General features: G+C 49.5%; 8 protein-coding genes across 8 annotated transcripts; 5 read left to right on the forward strand and 3 right to left on the reverse strand.

Annotated features, from left to right (window-relative positions):
- Nucleotides 1-177: 177 nt before the first annotated feature.
- Nucleotides 178-1,794, reverse strand: N7457_003011 (M14 family metallopeptidase; the record flags this gene model as incomplete). The annotated part of the gene is made up of 2 exons (XM_057174057.1): nt 178-1,377; nt 1,429-1,794. 2 exons carry the CDS (start codon nt 1,792-1,794, stop codon nt 178-180), a joined length of 1,566 nt encoding a protein of 521 aa, XP_057034208.1.
- Nucleotides 1,795-3,180: 1,386 nt separating this feature from the next.
- N7457_003012 (Arf family guanine nucleotide exchange factor SYT1) lies at nt 3,181-6,830 on the forward strand (the record flags this gene model as incomplete). Its single annotated transcript, XM_057174058.1, has 2 exons — nt 3,181-3,293; nt 3,359-6,830. 2 exons carry the CDS (start codon nt 3,181-3,183, stop codon nt 6,828-6,830), a joined length of 3,585 nt encoding a protein of 1,194 aa, XP_057034209.1.
- Nucleotides 6,831-7,521: 691 nt separating this feature from the next.
- On the forward strand, nt 7,522-8,794 carry N7457_003013 (putative RING finger domain protein; the record flags this gene model as incomplete). Its single annotated transcript, XM_057174059.1, has 3 exons — nt 7,522-8,073; nt 8,151-8,409; nt 8,466-8,794. 3 exons carry the CDS (start codon nt 7,522-7,524, stop codon nt 8,792-8,794), a joined length of 1,140 nt encoding a protein of 379 aa, XP_057034210.1.
- A 193-nt stretch (nt 8,795-8,987) lies between these two features.
- On the reverse strand, nt 8,988-9,968 carry N7457_003014 (DNA/RNA non-specific endonuclease; the record flags this gene model as incomplete). The annotated part of the gene is made up of 1 exon (XM_057174060.1): nt 8,988-9,968. The coding sequence occupies one exon, from the start codon at nt 9,966-9,968 to the stop codon at nt 8,988-8,990; it is 981 nt and encodes a 326-aa protein (XP_057034211.1).
- A 654-nt stretch (nt 9,969-10,622) lies between these two features.
- On the forward strand, nt 10,623-12,208 carry N7457_003015 (Zn(2+) transporter ZRT3; the record flags this gene model as incomplete). The annotated part of the gene is made up of 3 exons (XM_057174061.1): nt 10,623-10,674; nt 10,721-10,851; nt 10,898-12,208. The coding sequence occupies 3 exons, from the start codon at nt 10,623-10,625 to the stop codon at nt 12,206-12,208; spliced, it is 1,494 nt and encodes a 497-aa protein (XP_057034212.1).
- Nucleotides 12,209-12,874: 666 nt separating this feature from the next.
- On the reverse strand, nt 12,875-15,186 carry N7457_003016 (uncharacterized protein; the record flags this gene model as incomplete). The annotated part of the gene is made up of 3 exons (XM_057174062.1): nt 12,875-13,096; nt 13,151-14,619; nt 14,709-15,186. The coding sequence occupies 3 exons, from the start codon at nt 15,184-15,186 to the stop codon at nt 12,875-12,877; spliced, it is 2,169 nt and encodes a 722-aa protein (XP_057034213.1).
- A 1,928-nt stretch (nt 15,187-17,114) lies between these two features.
- On the forward strand, nt 17,115-17,519 carry N7457_003017 (uncharacterized protein; the record flags this gene model as incomplete). Its single annotated transcript, XM_057174063.1, has 1 exon — nt 17,115-17,519. The coding sequence occupies one exon, from the start codon at nt 17,115-17,117 to the stop codon at nt 17,517-17,519; it is 405 nt and encodes a 134-aa protein (XP_057034214.1).
- A 3,242-nt stretch (nt 17,520-20,761) lies between these two features.
- N7457_003018 (uncharacterized protein) lies at nt 20,762-21,378 on the forward strand (the record flags this gene model as incomplete). The annotated part of the gene is made up of 3 exons (XM_057174064.1): nt 20,762-20,926; nt 20,984-21,133; nt 21,271-21,378. 3 exons carry the CDS (start codon nt 20,762-20,764, stop codon nt 21,376-21,378), a joined length of 423 nt encoding a protein of 140 aa, XP_057034215.1.
- Between the last annotated feature and the right edge of the window lie 52 nt (nt 21,379-21,430).

Genomic DNA, 21,430 nt, shown 5'->3' on the forward strand with positions numbered 1-21,430 from the left:
TTCAGTAGCATTATGAGCACGTTATAAGACATTCTGCATTGCATTCCTGGGTGCAGACAACATACTATACAGAATTGGACAATTCCAGACATAACGTGATTATAAAAGGGTTTCGTAAATAAACATGCAATCATCAAAAGAGGGCCGATCCTATACTCCAACCCTTCAAGGGCCGAATCAGACGCCATCGGCTAAAGGTATCTGATCACTCATCCAGTCGTCAAATTTGATATCGGAGGCCTCTTCGCCGCAGACAAACTTGCCAAATGTCAACAGAGCATGGAAGATCTCTTTGCCCGTCGGCACAATGTGCTCGGAAGGCAGGAGAAATCCGTAACTACCACGGTCGCGAAGTTTGATCTGATAGGAGAACTTGGCATGTAGCTTGTGATAGAACCAATCCAAAGCACTCCCGCCCGAGGTCACTCCGACTCCCCTGTTCGTGAGTATCCCCTCGCACGCGGAGGTGACGTCATATGACTCGTGTGAGGTCTGGCGGATTGCCTTGGCTAGACCCAAGGCCAGCTCCTCCAGACTCTCGAGGGTCGGAGGCACGGACGAGCAGGTGTATGAGTATGGATATAGAATCTGCTGAGAATAGGAATGTAAGTCGACAAATCCAACGATCTCGGCACGGCCATGGGCTGTCTCGTTTTGAGCCCACTGCGCCAGGCGCTGCGACTCCAGCGCTTCAAATGGTTCTGCGCCCGCGTAATTCTCCGAGCAAGGATTCGAACGGGTCGACTCGCCATCCCATTCATAGTCCCAGGACCGATCTAGATCGACGCCTGGGCAGAGTGGGAGACCCGTTGGCTGGCGGTTCTTGCGCCATAGACGGTCCGATTCCCATGAGTAAACGTATCCGTCGGGATTGAGAGTTGGAATTAATATCCAGTCGTACTCATGCAATAACCGCGTTACTGCGGACGAATAGCCGTAATGAGTGATGAGGCTATATGCCACATAGGTGACTGTGGAGGTACTAATCCATTCCCTGGCATGAGAACCACCGACAATAACGATGGTCTTGCGAGGGTTCGATGCGGGTTCTACGGTAGGAGGGATGCCGAGTCGCAACGCTGGGATATCGCGACCCTCGTAGGACACACCGACGCTAGTCATTCGTACGTGGGAGGAGAACATCGACGCCATCAACCGCATCCATTGCGTGATGACAGACAATGGCTGATACTCTTGGAAGAATAGGTCACCATTTGATATCGTCTTCAGCCCACCCGATGGGATCCCCGAAGTAAAGTCCGGGTTTTCATGGTTACGCGAGGGATACGAAGCATAGATCTGGTCGGCGAGGTTGTCCATGAGGGGAGTGTAGGAGGTGCGGAGTGTTGCAGGTAGTAGGTCCAATAAGGAAGGGATCTAACAAAAGAATTAATCAGACGATCGTCGCAAGATCGATTCAGAACACACCATTTCATGTGCAAGTCTGATATCCACGAAATCCGTGGTTGTGGCCCAAATGTCCAAAAACAGCACTTGGGAGGCGGAGGCCAATGCTGCTGCCTCATCGGGCTGGCGCAAGTGGAAACGGAGGACGACATCACTGCCATACCGATTGTAGATATTTGACGGTGGTGAATGATATTTTGACGAGCCCATGTGGTCCACATCCCATATTGAACCGATTACCCAGTCACGAAATCGAGCCCATGGGCGTGGATCGGAATGGGTGAGATGGACAGGCTGTAAGGGTGGAGTGATACTCGAACCCGCGGGGACGGCGGAGATAAGAGGAAGAAAGGTCGACGCGACCAATATTGAAGAGATGAACCGCATGCCGAGTCTCTGAGCAGGGGAAAGGAAGAAGAGAGTTGGGGGGGTTCACAGGTTCACAGGTTCACAGGGATCTGTGAGAGCCTCGGATGCGGAGAAGAGGGCAAGAGTGTCGGGATAGGGCGGATGAATAGGAATGATCGAGAGGATCGGATTCATCGAGTGGAAGTGGAATTGCAATTGGGAAGATCCAACGGAGAAAAGAAGAAGATGACATGCAGTTGCTCTACGTCAGTGGCCTACTCTTTTTTGTATACGACTTGGTAAGTACACAGCACACATCCACGAATAGGAAATGGACCATTGGGCTATTGGATGTATAGAATATGCACAATCTACTCCATACTCCATACCTTAAAAGCACATTAAGCACATATAGCCCATTTAGCCCATATAGCCCATATAGCCCATTACGATCTACCACGGAGTCCTCCAAAGTACCAAGGACCAAGGACGCGATCTCAAAACCCCGGGCAATTACCCGACGCTCAGGTCGCTGAATGCAAACTCGTCTGCCTTGTTCATTTCCAATTCTCCCCTTTAGATGGCGGCATTTTCTCAATCTCCAATCCAAAAATAAACCGAAACAATTCCCCAAAAAAGGGCGGCAGAAAGGAAATCTAGAACCTCCTTTTCCCGCGTTCCCCTTTTTGCGAGGGCTGACGACCTCTCTCTCCACCAGATCCCACCGCGTCAGGATCCACGCCATGTCCTCCATCATCATCATCTAACGTGGTAACGTGCCCATTTTCATGGATTGTTAGCCTTGCGCTCTGTCCATCATGCATTGGAAAGGACTGCGTCTCGTCGCCGATGGCAAGAGACAGAGCACGATCGAACCCACCCAGTCCCGTCGCAGTGAACACCTCCCTCGTCCTTGCCCCCGGCTGAACCCAGATTGTCCGAGTCAATCCCTCGCTCGCCCAGTCTATTGGAAACCCCAGAGCCCACCGCACTTCCACCACTGGATGATCAGGGATCAAATGGCATAGCTCACTCGGACTTCGCAGCACCGTCGGGGGACGCTCCAGGCTTACGCCACAAGCGATTCAGCTTCATGAGATTACGCCATGCATCCGACCCCCAACTGTCAAAGTCTTACGTCAAGGCGGGCCAAGATACTCCCCCAGTTCCTTCCTTGCCGCGTAAGTACAACACTTGACGATCTGCTTGGTGGGATGATTTAGCTGACTGTGTCGACCGACTGAAGCTCCAAAAATCATTACCACTGCCCCAACCAGTCAGGAGTTCGACCAACCCGTGAAACAGAGATCCAAGCTCAGCTTTCGGCCATCGTCTCGAAAACAGTCCATGGAGGAAATGTCCCGGATATCTATGGAACAACCTGCGAAATCTCGTCGGAGAGGTCAAGGATCAACCGACTCCCAAATGGCCGATTCGACCCTTGCTATGTCGCAAAGTATCACCGAAGAGCCTGGACGGTTGTCAATAAACTCACTCCGGGGCGGGAATCAGCAGCAGCCGAGCGACTCTCAGCGCTCGTCGGTGGTTGATCCCCGCATCTCTGAGTCGTCCCGATCAGATCAGAGCTCGGGTGACCAGACAGTAACCCGAAGTACTTCCCCCGCGACAGCCAAAGTTCCACCACGGCCAAGCGATTCCGGATGCCACGCTTGAAACGAAACCGAAGCCCTCTTTTCCCTCTGCCGCCGAAAGTCTCACAGTCAGCTGGAGGTGTGGATAGTCGTCATAAGTTCCCTCCGGTAGATACACCGAAATCCGAGCAATCAGATGGTCATGACCAAGTTTCCCCGCTGCATTCACCGTCCCGTTCCACCGTGGGACTTGCTACCACACCTGTACCGCCGCTGTTTCGTAACGACTCGACAAACTCCACTCGCTCGGTGCGATCCAATCCATCATTCAAAAACCGAGGACGTTCTTCCACCATGGGATCGCTGGCCGAGAATCAAGATGACTTGTCTATACCCCCATATCTAGCGTCTTCGGCACGCACCTCGACTTCGACCAGTGGCCGCAAGAGTTTCAGTGACATGTTCAATCTCACGCAGCGATTGAGACAAAACTCCTCTCCGCCCGCTCCTCGCTATGGTTCTCCCGCAATTGGCGGGGCATCTACCCCCACCTTGAAAGCAGAGCTACCAGCAATCCCGAAACGAGAAGAAAACGATACGCCCGCTTTGTATCTAGAGCGTTTGGAAGAAAAACTACCCCGTGGTATAATAGCGGGTGTTCTTGCACAATCAGATGAGGAGTTCTTTAAGATTTGTTTACGCAAATATATGAGAACCTTCTCATACTTTGGCGACCCCCTCGACATGTCAATCCGCAAGCTCTTGATGGAAGTCGAGCTTCCGAAAGAAACACAGCAAATTGATCGTTTTGTGCAGGCGTTTGCTGATCGCTACTACGAATGTAACCCAGGCATCTTCACAGCCTCCGATAATGCATACTTTATTGCGTTTTCCCTTTTGATCCTTCATACCGACGTTTTCAATAAGAACAACAAACGGAAGATGCAAAAAGCGGACTACATCAAGATCAGTCGGAGTGAGGGGATCTCGGAGGACATCCTTGAATGTTTCTATGAGAATATCTCATACACTCCGTTCATCCACGTCGAAGACGCTAATCTGCCTGAACGCCATTTGGCAAAGCCACGGCGCACTATTTTCAAAAGCACTAGCACTGAGAACTTTGCCCGGATTGCGCGGGAGCCTGTCGATCCATATTCGCTCATCCTGGAAGGCAAATTGAGCTCCTTACGCCCCAGTCTAAAGGATGTCATGAATCTAGATGATACGTACAATCACTTTGGTACTGCGGGGCCACCAGATATGGATGCTCTTCACCAGGCCTTCACCAAGTCTGGGATTTTGCAAATCATCTCTCTGCGCTCTCGTCCTGATGCGTTCATGCCGGCTAGCTTGGACAGTCCGCTCGACTCGAATCCCGGTCTAGTGGATATCAAAGTTGCCAAGGTCGGCTTGCTTTGGCGAAAAGATCCTAAGAAGAAGAAAGCCAGATCACCTTGGCAGGAATGGGGAGCGATCCTCACATTCTCTCAGCTCTACTTCTTCCGCAATGTGAACTGGGTGCGCCAACTTATGGGACAGAATGAGGCATATGTCAAGAATGGCCGTCGTGGGACTCTTGTTTTCGACCCACCTCTTGCTGAGTTTAAGCCGGACAATATCGTGTCAACTGGCGACACCGTTGCCCTCATGGACTCGAGTTACAAAAAGCACAAATACGCATTCACGTTTGTACGACACAACGCGATGGAGGAGACGTTCCTTGCTAGCTCTGAGCCCGAAATGAATGACTGGCTTGCGCATCTTAATTATGCTGCAGCCTTCAGAACCACTGGTGTGCGCACCAAGGGAATGATCGCCACTAACTATGAAGGTCAGCGATACCGCAAGAGCCAACGATTAAGCTCGATTTCTTCACAAAAATCTCACCAGTCGACGGACATAGAGCCTCCCTCGCCGAGCATAGATACCGACATTGTTGCCGAGTTTGTTGCTGCCCGTCAACAGTTGATGAGCCAAAAGATTCAAGAGAGAAACGAAAAGCTGTCCGTATTGCAAAAGCAACTGGAAGACCTGTTACAAAATGCTCGACACTTGCAGCTTCTCACTCCGGTTCATGCTCGGGCCCGCGAAAGCGTGATCCTGGCTGCAGGCCGGTTGTCTGCCAAAATCAAATGGGTGAGACAAGATATCTGGCGTAGTAAATGTTACCGCCAGGTTCTCCTGCGAGATTTAGGGGAGGACGATGAAGCAGTTGAGAGTAGGGTCGGGTCGGTTGCTGAACCGACACCATCACAGTCGGATGGAGCACGTCTGGCCTCTCTTTCTGGGCCGTCTTTGGCATCAGAGCCAAGTGTGGATCGAGCTGGTAGTATCATGCATACTGTCTCGGATGATACCCCTGAGACTAATGCGACTCCGGCCGAGCAGCCGTCAGAGACTGGATTACTGGCGAAACCCTCGAAACAGGAACTTCGTCGTCCCAGTATCCCGGCATCGTTCACTTCATCCGACATATCTCGCGTCGGTCGGCGGCGCTCTGCTGTGGGTGTCCCCGAACGTGCGAAGTCATACTCGCCCGATCCGACGACTATCAAACTCGAGCGTGAAGCATCCGTTCTCAGCCGTGCTAGTCGGTGGGATGGAGCTAGTCTTGCATCTAAAACGTCAAAACTGACATTGCCTATGAGCTTCGATGACGGTGAAGAACGCGTTCTAAGGGAAGCTGGTCTATTAGAATTGCCGGCCTCGCCATCAATTTGCAGGGACGAAGAGATCGCACCTGACGCAATCCTCGGACAATCCAGCGAAGCTGACGCAACCCCAAGCGACAAGAGCGATAAACCCAGTCGCGTACGTCGCAGCCTTCATCGCACCCTTCGTGATTCGCATGTTCATAAAGGCCACTCACACTCAAAGAAAAAACGCGGCTCGATATCCAGCACTGGGCAGGAGGAAGACGATCAAGTATCGGGTGAAGGCGAAGTTCTTCCTCGCAAGGCACCCAGTTTCACCGTACACGGCAAGAAAGCGTCGATCATCACCTTCGGTTCTGAATGGCAAAACATACCCCCGGAAGAGCGCCTCAAGCTTCGCAAGCCCACTCCACATGAAGAGCCACGGACATCAGAACCTACTCCTATCGGCAGCGGTGAGTCAATGGTGACCGACCGCAGCCCGGAACGACCTCACTCGCTGCGCAGCACGAGCACCGCCACCGGCCGAAGCGTGCGCACCCACGACGATCTGGCAGAGTTCAAAGATGCCCAGGAAGAGCAAGAGCAACCAGAAGAAGATATCGGGTGCCCGGCTTCCCCAGTGGTCACTTCATTCCCGACTCGCGATGCCAATCTCCAAGACACCGAACCCATCAACTTTTCTCCCTCTTCCACAGTCTCCAAGGGCCATCTTTCCGCACCAAGACACGACGGCTCCCCCTCTCCATCTTCTACGTCTATCAATGAACGAATTCTTGATACACCATCCAGCGAAAACCTACGTGAGCAGGCCGTAGGCGCCTGATCTCTCATCGCCTCTTCCTCCTATCAACCCCTATCTTCTTTTCCTTCTTCTGTACATCCTAACCATTCTGATTTTGATCTTCTGCTTGACGATTATTATACCCCCTTTTTTTTTCAGACTTTGCAACTCAATTTTTTTCTCTCACTGCTTGACTTTTCTTTCTGCTCCTGCATTGACATACGGTGAATCCCGGTTTTGCGATAAGTTTTCGGTTCGGTCTGGGTCATCGAGCATCTCTCTGTATCTTTGTTTGTATTTGTGTTTATGGGAATGGGAATTCTATGCATTTTCTGTCGGATTGTTGAATTGGACCTGCAATACAGGCCACATGCATGGGCGTGTTGTGATCTCTTCATGGCCTCGGCATTTCATTTCGAGTATGCTTTTGATTCGAGTCCGAGACTTTGCAATCATCGATAGACAAAAGCGAATTATGACCATGATTTAGCTATCTCTCTTTCTGTTTCCCTCAAAAAAATATATATATATATGTCCAGGTGTAGACAAGCGTACAGAGAGAAACGGTGACCAGACCTATCAAAGCGGTGAACCAGGCGGTAACTCCATCCCACCAATCACGGGTCTCCGTCAGCCACCGACCGCAAACTCCCCGACCAAAAAGCCATTACGCCATCTGCGAAGCTGCCCGTAGACACCAAAGAAGTACCCTTCCCCAAAGCATCAACCTTCAATGGCGCACTCCAAGCGGAATACCTCTCTTCCCCACTTCACCTCCTACGAGCGCGGTCTACTGCGCTCAACATGGGGTACAAAACACAGCGCAATCGGCCGCGACAGCTTCCTCGCCTTTGGCTCGTGCCGACTATGTCTACAACCGGCGCGAGCACCCGTGGTCGCATGCGCCAGCAATGGTGACCTCTTCTGCCGTGAGTGCGCGATCAACGATCTCCTCTCGCAGCGCCAGGAGATCAAGCGACTCGAAAAAGAGCGCGACGACGCGCGGAAACGCATTGCGGAGGATGAAGAGCGCTCGCTCGCTGATATGAAAGAAAGAGATCTGAAGGATTTCGAGCTTGTCTCTATGGGGCTGGAGAATAAGGGTGGTGCGGGTGTGGGGAAAAAGCGCAAGGCTGAGGAGTCGGAGGCTTTGGAGAAGTTTAAGGCGAGAGAGGTGGAGATTGATGGTAAGAGAAAGAGAGTCTTTGAGCTTGGCGAGGAGGAGATGGCGCGGGTTGCTGCACAGGAGATGGATAGGGTGAGGAGGGAGTTGAAGATGGAGAAGGTTTGTGGCTTGGCTAGAAGCTAGAGAAGCTCTGGTTCTCAATGGGAGAGAGGACTCTGGCTAACATTGCTTTCCAGTCTGAATCCAGCAAATCGGCTCTCCCCTCCTTCTGGGTACCATCTCTCACGCCGAATACGGATGCGAATGAAATAGCCGCTAACAAGGCTGTCAAATTGACGCCTATCTGCCCCGGCTCGACAGATGAGAGTAAGCATAGCTACTCGCTCAAGTCGCTTGTCGAGGTTCATTTTACAGAAGAGAAGGCTTCGGACGGAACTGTATCCAGGGTGTGTCCGAGTTGCAAAAAGAACTTGAGTAATGGGCTCAAGGCGATACGTATGTGGAAAGGAAGTCGATACAGTTATTGGATGCTAATAGTTCCCTACGAACAGTCACAAAGCCTTGCGGCCATGTCATATGCTCTCCATGTGTAACGAAATTCATGACCCCCCACGAACACCATGTCCCCGATCCACACGCCTCGAAAGAGGAGCAGGAGAAAACAGCTGCTCTGCATGGCCAAGTTCTATGCTATGTCTGTGAGGCGGATGTTACGGCCAAATCAAAACCAGATGGGAATGGGAATGGGACCAAGAAGTCTAAGAAGAAGGATAAGGATGCTATCCAACCCGGTCTGGTGGAGATATCCTCCGAGGGAACCGGGTTTGCTAGCAAAGGTGGTAATATGGGGAAGAAGAACGGGGTTGCCTTCCAATGCTGAGCAACTGAGATTCAGAAATGAGATCAAAGACCATTCTGGATTGTGTGTACGATAAAAAAAAATATACTGATACTGCCGCCCGGAGCGGTTATGAACGCCCGAACCATGCAAATACAATGTTCTGAAAAATACAATGAAGCCATGTGGGAAGTCAATAGGAGAACTCAGTCTGTCCTCATCTGCGGCTTCAAGTTCAAGAGCGCTTCTTAGCATTGTTGAACTCGCGCACGGTGACCTGACAAGCCACCTCCTGGCACAGACGACGACGGCGGCTGAGATCCAACTTAGAGCCGAACTCCAGACCCGAGGCACGCTCCACGGCCTCAAGAGGAACCTCGAAGTCGGTCAGACGCTTATCATTCGAAATGCGCGCATTGGGCAGAACGAAAGCACCGAGCGCAACCTTGCTTGTGGGCGAGTTGGTGCCATCCTCGGCATAGATGACCTTGTAGAAGTGAGTCGGCACAGCGACGTTAGGCGGGTTGCCAATAACTTCGTAGTTCACACGCCACTTGCCATCGGGGTCACGGTGAGGCAGGTACAACGGGCCAGTGACGATGCGGACGGAGGGATACCGCTTCACGAGATCACGGCAGAAAGTCTCAAAGTGCGCCCAGTAGTCGCGGTTGAAGCCCTCTCCGACCTGGGGGCACATGTTGCTCAACGCAAATGTTCCGTCCATCGCATCCTGCGACCACTTCGCGTCCGCCGCTGGCACCTGGTGTCCGCGGTCATAGCCCGAGCGGAAATAGTCGGACAACTTGGCGCGGAACATCGATGGGATGGTCGTGTCCTCGACAAAGGTGCTCTTCTTCCGGTCGGCATTGTTCACGGCCAGAGATTCCGGTGTGATGTGTTCCGCGACCCAGGATGGGTTACGTGTGCGTCGGTCGTAAGCGCCGTGGAGTGGGAGGGAGGATAACTCGTCGGCGATTGGTCCCGGGAAACCATATTGGAGGATTCCTGCGGGATCGACAGGGCCAGTGGCTGCCTTGGCTGCCAGGGTCGGGGCTGGGATTGTTGAGGGCAGTTTCAGGTCGGGGGTTGTAGGTGTCGGAGGCAGATTCTGTTGTTGTTGCTGCTTGGAGGGCTTGCCGGAGAAGAGCAGTGCAGTGACACCGGCTCCAGTGGCTGCGCTAGCAGCAGCGATGACGGCCAGAGTTGCTTTAGACATGGCTCCCCTAATGTTTTGATCTGAAGCGTTGACTTGAGAGAAGCCAGGAACCGGAGACAATGAAAAGACGGAGAGTCACGGGCCAATCAGAGGGTTCACTGGTGCACCCTCGACTATATTGTTGGAGAAGGGTGTCTCATTTATCTTCCGGTCTTCTAAGTCCCGATCACAGGCATAGTTCTTGATTCAAATCATCGGGGATGGTCATTTGTCCCAAGACTCCCCCTCGTGCCCCCTGCGTACGTCAAGATGCCCTCGATGATCTGGCCTTGCAGATCCAATATCAGCCGACATGATACTTTATAGGTAGAGGGATGCCCTAGGTATGAGATATTCCGTAGTCAGAGAGCAGTCAGGCAACTTCCCTTTGACTCTTCGATCCTCTGCATCTTAACGCTGCATACTTGGACACTCAGTCAATCACATCCCAGATCCCAGCCATGAGAGGGGCGCAGATGAGAACCTTGGGGACGAGAGATGCATTCAGGTCTGCATAAAACCCTTCAATGGCTTCAACGTCTTCACTGCTGTTCACTGCCCTCCAGTGCTGTTCATTGCTGTTCACTGCTCTTCAAAGAGGCGAAGTGTTGACCGCCCCCCCGCCGGTGCCCATTGCCAATTACATCACCGTGTTCCGTTTTCTTCAACTTCGCCATGGCTGCCAACGATCTTCGGGGCTGGGTAATGAGCGCCGTCTCAGGCGTCGGTAAGTGTCACCGGTCTTTTGTTTTACAATCACTAATTGTACTCAGCTTGTGTCCTCGGTTCGACTGTCATCTGCGTCGATGTGGTGGTGCGGGTGCTTTCCCATCGCAAGAGCTTCCAGATCGCCAACAGTAGTAACTTTCTGTCGGCTTCGCTATGTCTTAGTGCCGGGGTTATGGTGAGTTGTCTTTCTCATGCAAGTCTTCAATGCTAATTCTAAGCAGCTCTTCACCTCCCTCTATAGCATGCTCCCCACCTCGAAACAGTACCTAACGCGCGCCGGTTTCTCACCCGCTGTATCTGCATATATTTTGATTGGACTTTTCATTGCTGGAGTAGCAGGCATTCAGATTGTATCTGCATTTGCACACCGATTCATTCCATCTCATGTTGTTGATTGTGCACATACTCATGACGAATCGGAAAGTGATCCCGAGCGCGCTGAGCCCCGACATGAGGATCATCATGCACACAGCCATACGAATGGACATACCGAACAAACTCCGCTTTTACGCCCTAGCCAGAATCTCTCCTTCAAATCAATGCCCGCGGTGGTCCAGCGCAGCCAACATCCTGAACCAGCGCCCAGACGCCGCGAAACGATGCAGGCCATGCTAACGCGCCGCATTACTTCTCTTATGGGCGGCGTCAAGCCCACCTGTGACGAGAACGGCCCGTGCTTTGGAATTTCTCAAACTTGTGGCCGCGAATGCACCAAGGTGCTGCCACCATCTACCGTTAATGAACATACACGACCAAGCCTATTGCATCGTGACAGCATCTCAGTGCCACTAGAGTCGGAAATCTCCCGCGCGGAAACTAACGTTGGCAATGAACAAACGTCTGTCCCACCGGATGGGGGATATTTTGATAATATCTCGGCACAACATCATATGCACCCATGCGTCGCCTCATCTGCTTCGTCTCAAGTTTTAGACACCCATTCCGAGAATCATTATCATGGCGAACCCCACGATCATGGGGACGACATCAGCTCCACACGCCCCAAATCTGCCACTGGCAACCCCCACCATCATCATGTCCCTCAAAACGCATTCCTTTCCATTGGTCTCCAGACCTCGCTTGCCATTGCTCTGCACAAACTTCCCGAGGGTTTTATTACATATGCGACCAACCATGCCAGTCCAACTCTTGGACTGACAGTATTCTTGGCATTGTTCATTCACAACATTGTAGAAGGCTTCGCCATGGCACTTCCTCTCTACCTCGCTCTCGGCTCGCGTTGGAAAGCCATGTTCTGGTCCAGTCTTTTGGGAGGCATCAGTCAACCCGCCGGTGCTGGTCTAGCTGCTCTTTGGATCTGGAGCACTGGCCAACACGGCAGCGATGATGTCACTGGACCTTCGTGGGGTATATACGGGGGCATGTTCGCCGCCACCGCCGGGGTCATGACTTCAGTTGCATTGCAACTGTTCAGTGAGGGACTCGGTCTCACTCATCACCGCGGAATGGGAATTGGGTTCGCCGTTGCGGGCATGGGGTTAATGGGGCTCAGCTTTGCATTGACTGCTTGATGGGCTTTCAAGTCTAATGTCCATTTCCTCTCACACCTGGCGTTTGATTCTCTTCAGTCCTTTTTGGCATGAATGCACATAGGTGGGTTTGTTCTTTTTTATGTTAATCGCATCCTTCCGACATGACCACTGTGTGGCCCTTACAAATTGGATGTGTATAGAAATATCTTTTATTCAAAACACTGGTTTTGCATCTCAACAGTGCATAGTTACCTGCCACTGACTGCGCGGGACTTTCACGATACTGCATTAGATTTCTACGTATTTTTACTGCCAATACAATTTTGTTCAAAAGAAAAAATCAAGGCATCCTGATCAAATCAAACTCCAAGCTCTCTCGCTAATATCCTCTGTTGACACGGTTTCTTCGCTATAGACGCAGTATTATAATCGGGCATAGCCTCACAAAGAGAGGAAATGAACTATAAACGAGGATGAATATGCTGCAGTCCCGCCATATTTTCCATTCATCTACTTGTTTCCAGGATTTAGCATGATACTTGTCTTCATCTCACAATTCAAAAGCAAAGCCAATATTGCAAGTCACAACACATGAGTCATAGTTACAGCTCTATATGCATCACAGTCTTACTTCCTGAGGTTGAAACGATGTCTGACTTGCCAATGATCATACTAGATACGAGTACAATCCACCATGAATACGGTCTACTCTCGATGACGCCGATCCGCCTCAAATGCAGTGAGCCCATCGGTTCCACGCCCATCCTGTCCACCGGTGCGGAAGAACTCCGTTACGACTCCGATGGCATAGCATGTCGCTGCAGTGATAGTGCCTGCTAGGAGCATTCTGCGACCTGCTTTGCGAAACGTAGACTCCGAATTCTGGGTTACTTCGGGCTCGAGGTTGAATGGTCCGGGCGTCGGAGGCTAAGTCGACTTGTTAAAAATTTACTTGAAGGGACGGTCCTACTGTCCACTCACCTCAGTGGTGGGTGGGTTTGGACCCCCGGGGTATACGCTGGCGGGGTCTAGGGAATCGTGGAGAAGATATTCGACAACATCTGGATGGATTGATGGGTCTTGGTTTGTCGCGGTACTGGAGGGTAAAGTATGACTAGGATCGCTCTGGGCCTTGCGGAAGACGAGAATATTGCCCCCGCCGGTTGCAATCTCGTACCCATCTTCCTCCATCTTCTTAAAATAGGGTATGAACTTGGCAGGGCTGTGTAGTCGGAATAAAATTTCATTTGGTCGGGCATCCTTGTCGATACCGAAGAATGAGTCTGCTTCCGTCGCTGAAACCTGCGATGTCGACGTATCGAAAGCAAGAATATGAAATTTAGGGCTCCTTTTGTGAGAAATCGGTGGTTGCTCTGTGTTTTCAATGGCTGGGTTCTGACGTTGCAAGATAGAATCGCCTACACGGTCCTCTGAAGCATCAGATTCCAACAGGGGTGGCTTTGTATTTGATTCCGAAGGAACGTAACGAGAACGAATTTCGTCAGCATTCAAGGCCCCCATATCCTCACGCCCATCAGAACTCTTAGCACTCGCCATATCACAAATGAACTTGGCCTCCAACTCATTCCCGAGTGCACAATCGACAGCGATATTGGCTTCGGGGGAGCTATCAACGCTAGGGGACATGTCTGCCTGCAAAACCTTTCCCTTGGCAGAAGCTTGATTGCAGATGAAATTGGTCTCCAGTTCACCTCCAGGAGGACAATTAATTGGAGTCTGTGCTTTCGACTCGGGAACGCCCTGGCTGGTTGATTCAAACACAATTCGTGTTTCATTCTCGCTCCCTGGCGAGCACTCAAAGCTTCCTTGATGAGATGTATGAGTGATTTTGTTGATATCCTTATAGGTAGGATTATCTGTCTTGGGGATAAACCCAGTAGCTTCGGAAGAGAGTTTAGCATCTAGCTCATTCCCAGGCGGGCAATCAACGGAAATTCCCAGTTGCTTATTTGGGCACTGTGTCTCTAATCTAGACGGAGGGCTCCGAACACAGCGGCTGGCAGGATGAGAGATGGATTTGGCCTCCAGTTCACTGCCTGGAGAGCATTCCACGCTGGTGCCCACGCTCAACCCGGCATCCAGGTTCAGTCCATTGGGGGTTTCATCTACCTTGAACCTGTCCGGCTGGGTTTGTACTGAAGAATCAGATTCAGAAACTAATAATGAGTCTAATTCGTTTCCAAGGGGACAATCGAAACCCATATCAGGTTTTCTCTCATTTGCCTGGTAATTTTGAGTCTTGGCATGCGCATCCTGAGATATGATAGGAGTTGCATTGAAAATTGTCTCCAGTTCGCTACCTGGAGGGTAATCACTTGTTGACTGCGAGCTCAACAGAGCTATAGGATTTGATCCCGTGCTTCCTGGCTGGACTTGTCCGTTTTCTGTCAAACTGGGGTCCGAGGCAAAGTTTGCCTCGACTTCAGTACCTGGGGGCAGTCCGTCACTGTTTGGGATTTGGGTCTTGCTCTAAATTTGCTTGATCCATATCCAGTGAGTGATGATATTGGCACCATACGTCCACTGATGGGATCATACTGAAGTCCAACATGATTGGGGTAACTTTTTGGTTGCCATTTGTCTGCTCGTGGGGATTTGGTGTTGTTGGACTTTTTTGTTCTGGATAACGATTGCAAAAAGCCGTTCCATAAAGTATCATATTGGCCGAAGTTGTTAAATGGATCTAATCTACGCCCAAATAAGGCGCTGTACGGCTCTGCCTCGATGTACTTTCTCAACAACTCGATGTGCGTTTGCGTGTGCCCTGAATCCGAATCCCGGGATTCCCTCTCTGAGCCAGCAGATAGGTTTGAGAAGCTTGATTGCGATCGCCAGGATTCCCAGCTCCAGCTTGAGTTCGTAGGGTTGGGATTAGTAGTGGTGTCATATCGAGTCTCGGACATCCGCTGGTTGTATGGAGGGTATCGCTCATCCCTACCACGCTGCGATGTGCGCTCTGTGCTCTTGTCCTGGCTATTTCGTGCACACCGCCACATACTCCGACTCTGTGAGATATGGGTGGGCACCAATTGGGCGAATGGTGGGCGAAGGACCCGAGTGTTGGGCGTTCTGATTGATATTGCAACCGAGGAACTCATGATTGTTCCTTGGGCGCGTGCGCCAGAACTCGGGAATATTCCGTCAAACCCACCAAGAAATAGCTCTTAGCGTTATCAAAAGTCTGATAATGTTCACAGTATACCGTTGTAAGTGATGGCTCCTGTTGTCGATCTGATCCACTTGTGGAGTATAGTGATAAGAGAGGAGTCTTGATGTTGGCCCGGTTGATCCTGTGGAGAGTTCTTAAAAACCAAAATGATAGTCGTAAATTGGACAGTGGCAATATTCCCAGAGCTTCTCTGCCATATAGAGCATCAAGCAGAAGGGACCAAGGGGCGATGAAACAAAGACAGAAGACCAGAGGACCAGAGGACTCCGGATCGTCGTGGAGTACGGCCAATCAGCTTCCACAGCTCGGCTCCCCCGCGACAGTTATGTCAGCAATGATGTCACAGATGAACATCGTCATCGCAGACGTCTCATCTTCCAATGCGGCATGTAGGTAGGAGTTATGGGATATTACGAGCATGGTATTGGGGTTGTTTTTTTTGTTTTTGTTTTTCAATGCGCAATATGACACCACTACAAGTCAATGGCTGTCTTGTATGTTCATTTTCCCCAGATGCCTCACACAATCACCTTTCTTAATGACAAATATACCCTCATCCTAAACCTTCCACCCGATCCGATACGGTTGATTGATATCATGGATGAACCATTCACAACTACAGCTCTTATATACAAGACGGATATGATCAACATCTCTGTTTTTTCTGCACAAAATGCGGGAGCTTCGGTCATATTAGAAATCATTATATGCGTGCTTTATGCTTTCGATGCAACGGAGAATACATCCTCGATAATTATCCAATGTATAGAGATTAAAAACCCCCACTATCTCAATCATAAGCTATTATTTTCCCTGGGTTATATGGTAGCTTTTCTCCAGCGGCCTCACGGGTTCGATTCGCGTTCGTTAATCCAGCTTTTCGTTTTACTGTCGATACGCTATACACGTATAATACTCATAACTTTTGGAACCACGCTATAAATCTCAGCCCTCAAGTCTTAATAGAGGAAGAAGGTTAGCATTCCTACTCATCAGACTATCCCACCTTCACTCCAGTGCAAAAATCTTAGAATCATCGATCGCACCTCGATTCTGCGGCAACTTATTTCTCGGGTCAGAGCCAAATACAACAAGAGATATGCAGATATACTTGATACCATCGACATGGGAAATGTTCTTGGGAGCAGCTTGTCTCCGGCTAGGAGAGACATATGTGAAACTGATCATTTCACCTATTCAGGATAGGTCTCCCCCAAACTAGGATTGAGAGACTTCCTGGAACTTTATTAACCCTGTTCCCCAAGCTTGGATGGACTCCGGGGTAATCCCTAAGATTCCGATTATGTCGGTGTCTACCTCCACATTCTGTGGAGATGGAATATCCCTGGTTGCTTCTGGGTCTATGGCGACCAAGCTATCAAAGTCTGTGTCAGAATCGCCACTCACAAAAGTCCATATCGTCGAGGATTCCAGCGCTCATTGCATTACACAATATAGGATTCAAATGCGAAGATGGAATCAGTGTTCGTTACACTTGCTACCCACGATGCTGTTACCACAGGAGAGAGTGAACTCCTCATAAACCTACAGGAAATGTGGATGAGTCTGATGTTTTAAACGCTAAGAGGGGTTCATTTAGACGAGTTTTTACCCACAAACTTCACAAGGCTCTAGGCCGGTAGCCATATCAATCTCGCGCTGCCATTATGGCAAGGATTCACTGGCGTTCCTAATACAGATGCGGTGTGTGGAAGGTTTGATTTTCGGGAATACCTATTCGATAAGAATCCAGTTATGCGCCAATGGGCTGAGAACCTACGAGACACCTTCAACGACATTCGTAACTCACCCGATCCTGCTCTTCGCGAGTATTACCAAGATCTTCATGAATTGAGACAGAAGCACACCCAGGAAACCTGGGAGAAGAAATTTGGCGAACTGCAAGAATATATGGCTGGTAAAAATGCCATCGTGAAAGAAGGTCACTGCGGTGAACTCAGCGAAATAAGCATGGGAGGTTATCGTTCTACAATCTCCCGAAAGCTGGGACTGAAATTCACTGATCGAGAGGAAGTCTTTTTCCAGTTTGAATTGGCTGACACCCTTCATCGACATGCCTATGCTCGCAAAGCGCGGATAGACGACCCTGCTGGTCGCTTTGCGATCTCCGTCAAGGGAAGCAATGGAAGCGGAGAATAGTTCGCATGGTTGGAAACTAACGGACATCATAATGTGATGAAAATGAACTCTCTGCTTGACATACTTGACGGGTTTTCCCGAGAGTAGAGTCTGGCGTTGAAGAGACATTGGCACGTTCAGCGCGCAATCTCAGCAGAGAGATCCTCGAGATCACATATGTACACTTGGCTCTACATACAAGCTTTTCTCGATTATATTGCGTTGTTCAAAGTGAAATGTGTAAATAGTGAAGTATAGAAAAAGGATAGCCTGCATGCAAGTGCAGAGAAGAATAATATGACGAAGACACAGGTTTCTCAAGAGAATTGACGGGGAGCAAAAAAGAAAAAGAAATAGAGGTATAGCATGTCCTGGTTTCGATCCAGGGACCTCCGGGTTATGAGCCCGGCGCTCTTCCCCTGAGCTAACATGCTGATTGGTTGAAGTAAGTTTGAGATTATGGACTCAAGTAGTCATTTGCCCAATATCAAAATGGCAAGACTTACAGAGAACTTCCTAATCAGTTCTACCCTTCTATATGTGACTTGTACGGCGAGTTTTTTTATTCTTATCAAATTCGCAGTATATGGCTATATCTACCTAAAAGGTATGTGCCTATTTTTTCTATGGGAAGTTTTCCTCCCTCCTACCATGAGTCTCAGTATATAATAGTTTGGCTATTTAGACATGCAGCATAGCAGAGATGTTGTCTCATGGCTAGGTACATAACGTCGTTTATTAGTAACTATGTGGTTTCATTAGTGTGAGTGCTCGAAATGTCCTGAAAGTCACCTAGAATATGACACATGACACATACCGGTACACTATTTGTTGAGATCGGCTAGGTTTGTGCCCAACTGGACCGCAGACGGGTTACGAATGAAACGGGTACCACTTTGGAAAAAATGAAAACATTGTATAACAAATTATTACTACACCTACCTAGGTAGGTACCTAGGTACTCCGTATATAATCCCGTTTTAGTCAAAAATGAGGTACATGCCTAGGTACTTTCGGATAGGAGCTTCGAGCCTAAGCAATTGCTTCAAGTCTACAGAGTCTCCGAACGAAGAGGAATATCATTTGAGTATGACGGGACAAAAAGATATCATGAAAGAGAAAAATGACAAAAAAAGAAAATAGACAAATAGCATGTCCTGGTTTCGATCCAGGGACCTCCGGGTTATGAGCCCGGCGCTCTTCCCCTGAGCTAACATGCTGATTGGTTGAAAGATTAGGACCTGAAGGGGCCTATAGCCTAGTCATTACAGCTAGAAGAAGAAGAAAAAAAAAGAGGCATACGGCTCGGATAGACTCTAAATTTTAGGAGCGAGAAATACCAAACCTCCCAACACCTATTGAATATAATCTGAAGTTCCTAAAATCCTAAATTTCCAACCTAAAGGGGCCCTAATAAACATATTTTAAAGTGAAGGACCCTGAGAAAAAGGATAGCCCAGTAGAGGTGTAAATGTGTCTTTCCTAATTGGGCTATTCCGAAGTTTGAGTCTACCCGAGCAAATTTACAGTCTACCCGAGCGGGAACCCGAGAAAAAAGATACTCTAAAAAGAAAAAGATATGAATCGAATGCTTAGCATGTCCTGGTTTCGATCCAGGGACCTCCGGGTTATGAGCCCGGCGCTCTTCCCCTGAGCTAACATGCTGGGTGATGATAAGATGCTCGATATTAGGTAGTTTGAGGTACGCATGACGTGATGCATCCAGAAGATGGAAAAAAATGCAAAAAGAAATAGACATATAGCATGTCCTGGTTTCGATCCAGGGACCTCCGGGTTATGAGCCCGGCGCTCTTCCCCTGAGCTAACATGCTGGGTGGTTATGAATCCGAAATTTATTAAGCATCTAGATAATGATGAATATGGGGAATGTAAGAAGAGAAAAAAGCAAAAAGAAAAGAAGTAGACATAGCATGTCCTGGTTTCGATCCAGGGACCTCCGGGTTATGAGCCCGGCGCTCTTCCCCTGAGCTAACATGCTGGGATGATGGAATATTCTGTCATTAACTGCTCTATTAACCTGTACAACCAAATTTGACTACGACCTACCGAGGCCCTTCAAGGGCCTTCTATCTTGGATATCAATGAACGCTCCTATATTGTATAATCACATGGATAAACCTCCCTCGATCCTGTCATAACCCTATGAGGTCCCTCAATCGCATTCAAAAGATATAAGATGGTCTCTGTAAGCGCACCATTTCTCTATGGTAGAGATAGAATGTGGGGAATGTTTTGTTGCTGCTTTCGTGTATCTGCATTCCAGTTATAACACCAGTATACTTCGTAACATATGATAACGCTGCCTGGAAAATGCCTTGGGCCTAGATGATATCAATCCTCTGGTGATTATATGTCGATTTTGACTTAGCGTTGAGTTTTGTTTTTTATATAAATGGCACGTGGAAGTAGCCGGCTCTTCGGATATAGTATATCGTACCCTGCGCTGGGGTATTCCTGGTGAGTATATGCTACCTACGTATCTCTGCGCATATTTACGATGTCTAGGTGTACGTGGACAACTTAACTTCTTGTTCTTGTGAGGGGGAACGATAGCAGATAATATTTCCTACCTTCTAGTCCGATAATACCACCTGCTTGTGGGCGAGCAATAGTCCACCGATCGGACTAAACCCTCCATATTATCTTCTCGTTCTATGAGCGTGCCCTGCGATGCTCTTTCAATCAGATGGGATTGGTACAAGGGTTCAAATTGGCCAAGCAATTGCAGTGGAGAAATCACCTCCTATCCCACATGTCTTCCGGTGTTGGTTGGCCACGGTTGGAATTTCCGGTGGTTTCATGCATACGGCAAGCACTTTGCGTGTTGCTATTTTGTCCTTGGGCTTGGTGTTCTCCGTTTTGACGTCTCTGAAATATTTACTGTTTTGGTGTGGTATATATGGTCAAGTACACACCCCTCGGGTGACTCAAGGATGTTGCATGCCGATATATATCACGAGTGCCGATATCGGTTGACGAAATTCTCGAACTCCCCCCAACGGCATAAAAAAATCCAAAATGACGCCATCCCACGCCAACGATCCCACTGAAAAACAGAATAACTAGTGATGACCTCTACACACCACCTCGCCGTGGAGTGTTCGGTAAATCGAGTGTGGGGTAAGGTGCTATCGATTAGCAATCCCCACAGAAACCCCAGGGGGCGAAATCGAAGGTCTCAACAATTTCCCCTCTGATTTCTCCGTGACCCAAATCTCCCAAATCTCCCAAATCCCTTAAAAATGTCCAAGGCAACACGTACCCCCGTCAGCACCAAGAGTGCACCACCCCCATCCCCATACCTATCCCAAGGTCTGGTCGTTGGTGACGTGGTTTACTGTTCTGGCCAGTTGGGCGTAGACCCGACCACAGGTGAATTCGTGAAAGGCAGCGTCAAGGACCGAACAGTAAGACACGCACATCTGACTTGCGACCTATTCCTTTTTGACACATATAACGTATAGCGACAAATCCTGAACAATCTCAATGCCGTCCTGGAGGCTGGCGGATCAAGTCTCCGCGATGCCATCAAGCTCAACATTTTCATCACCGACATGGCTGATTACCCTGGTGTGAACGAAGTCTATGAAACCTTCTTCTCGGACCCCAAGCCGGTAAGTAACTCATCACCTCAAGGAAATTGCGTTCCAATAGGAGATATGATCCAGTTTGGAACTCGCCTCTTTTCCCCCCACGTGTATACCTGGCAAAGCGGACCGTTTCTCACTAACATTGGGCCTGGCCCTTCTAGGTCCGTACTTGCATCTGCGTGAAGGCTCTCCCCAAGGGAACGGACGTGGAAATCGAGGCTTCTGGTTTGATTACCAAGGGTGGCAATGGACGCAGTTCTAAACTTTGAAGTGGACTACGGAGATGAAGATGACGTGGATATGCAATCCGTTGTCAGGCAG

The sequence above is a fragment of the Penicillium paradoxum genome (assembly GCF_028828445.1).
Source record: "Penicillium paradoxum strain IBT 22861 chromosome Unknown utg000003l_segment0_segment0, whole genome shotgun sequence".
NCBI classification, from domain to species: Eukaryota; Fungi; Ascomycota; class Eurotiomycetes; order Eurotiales; family Aspergillaceae; genus Penicillium; species Penicillium paradoxum.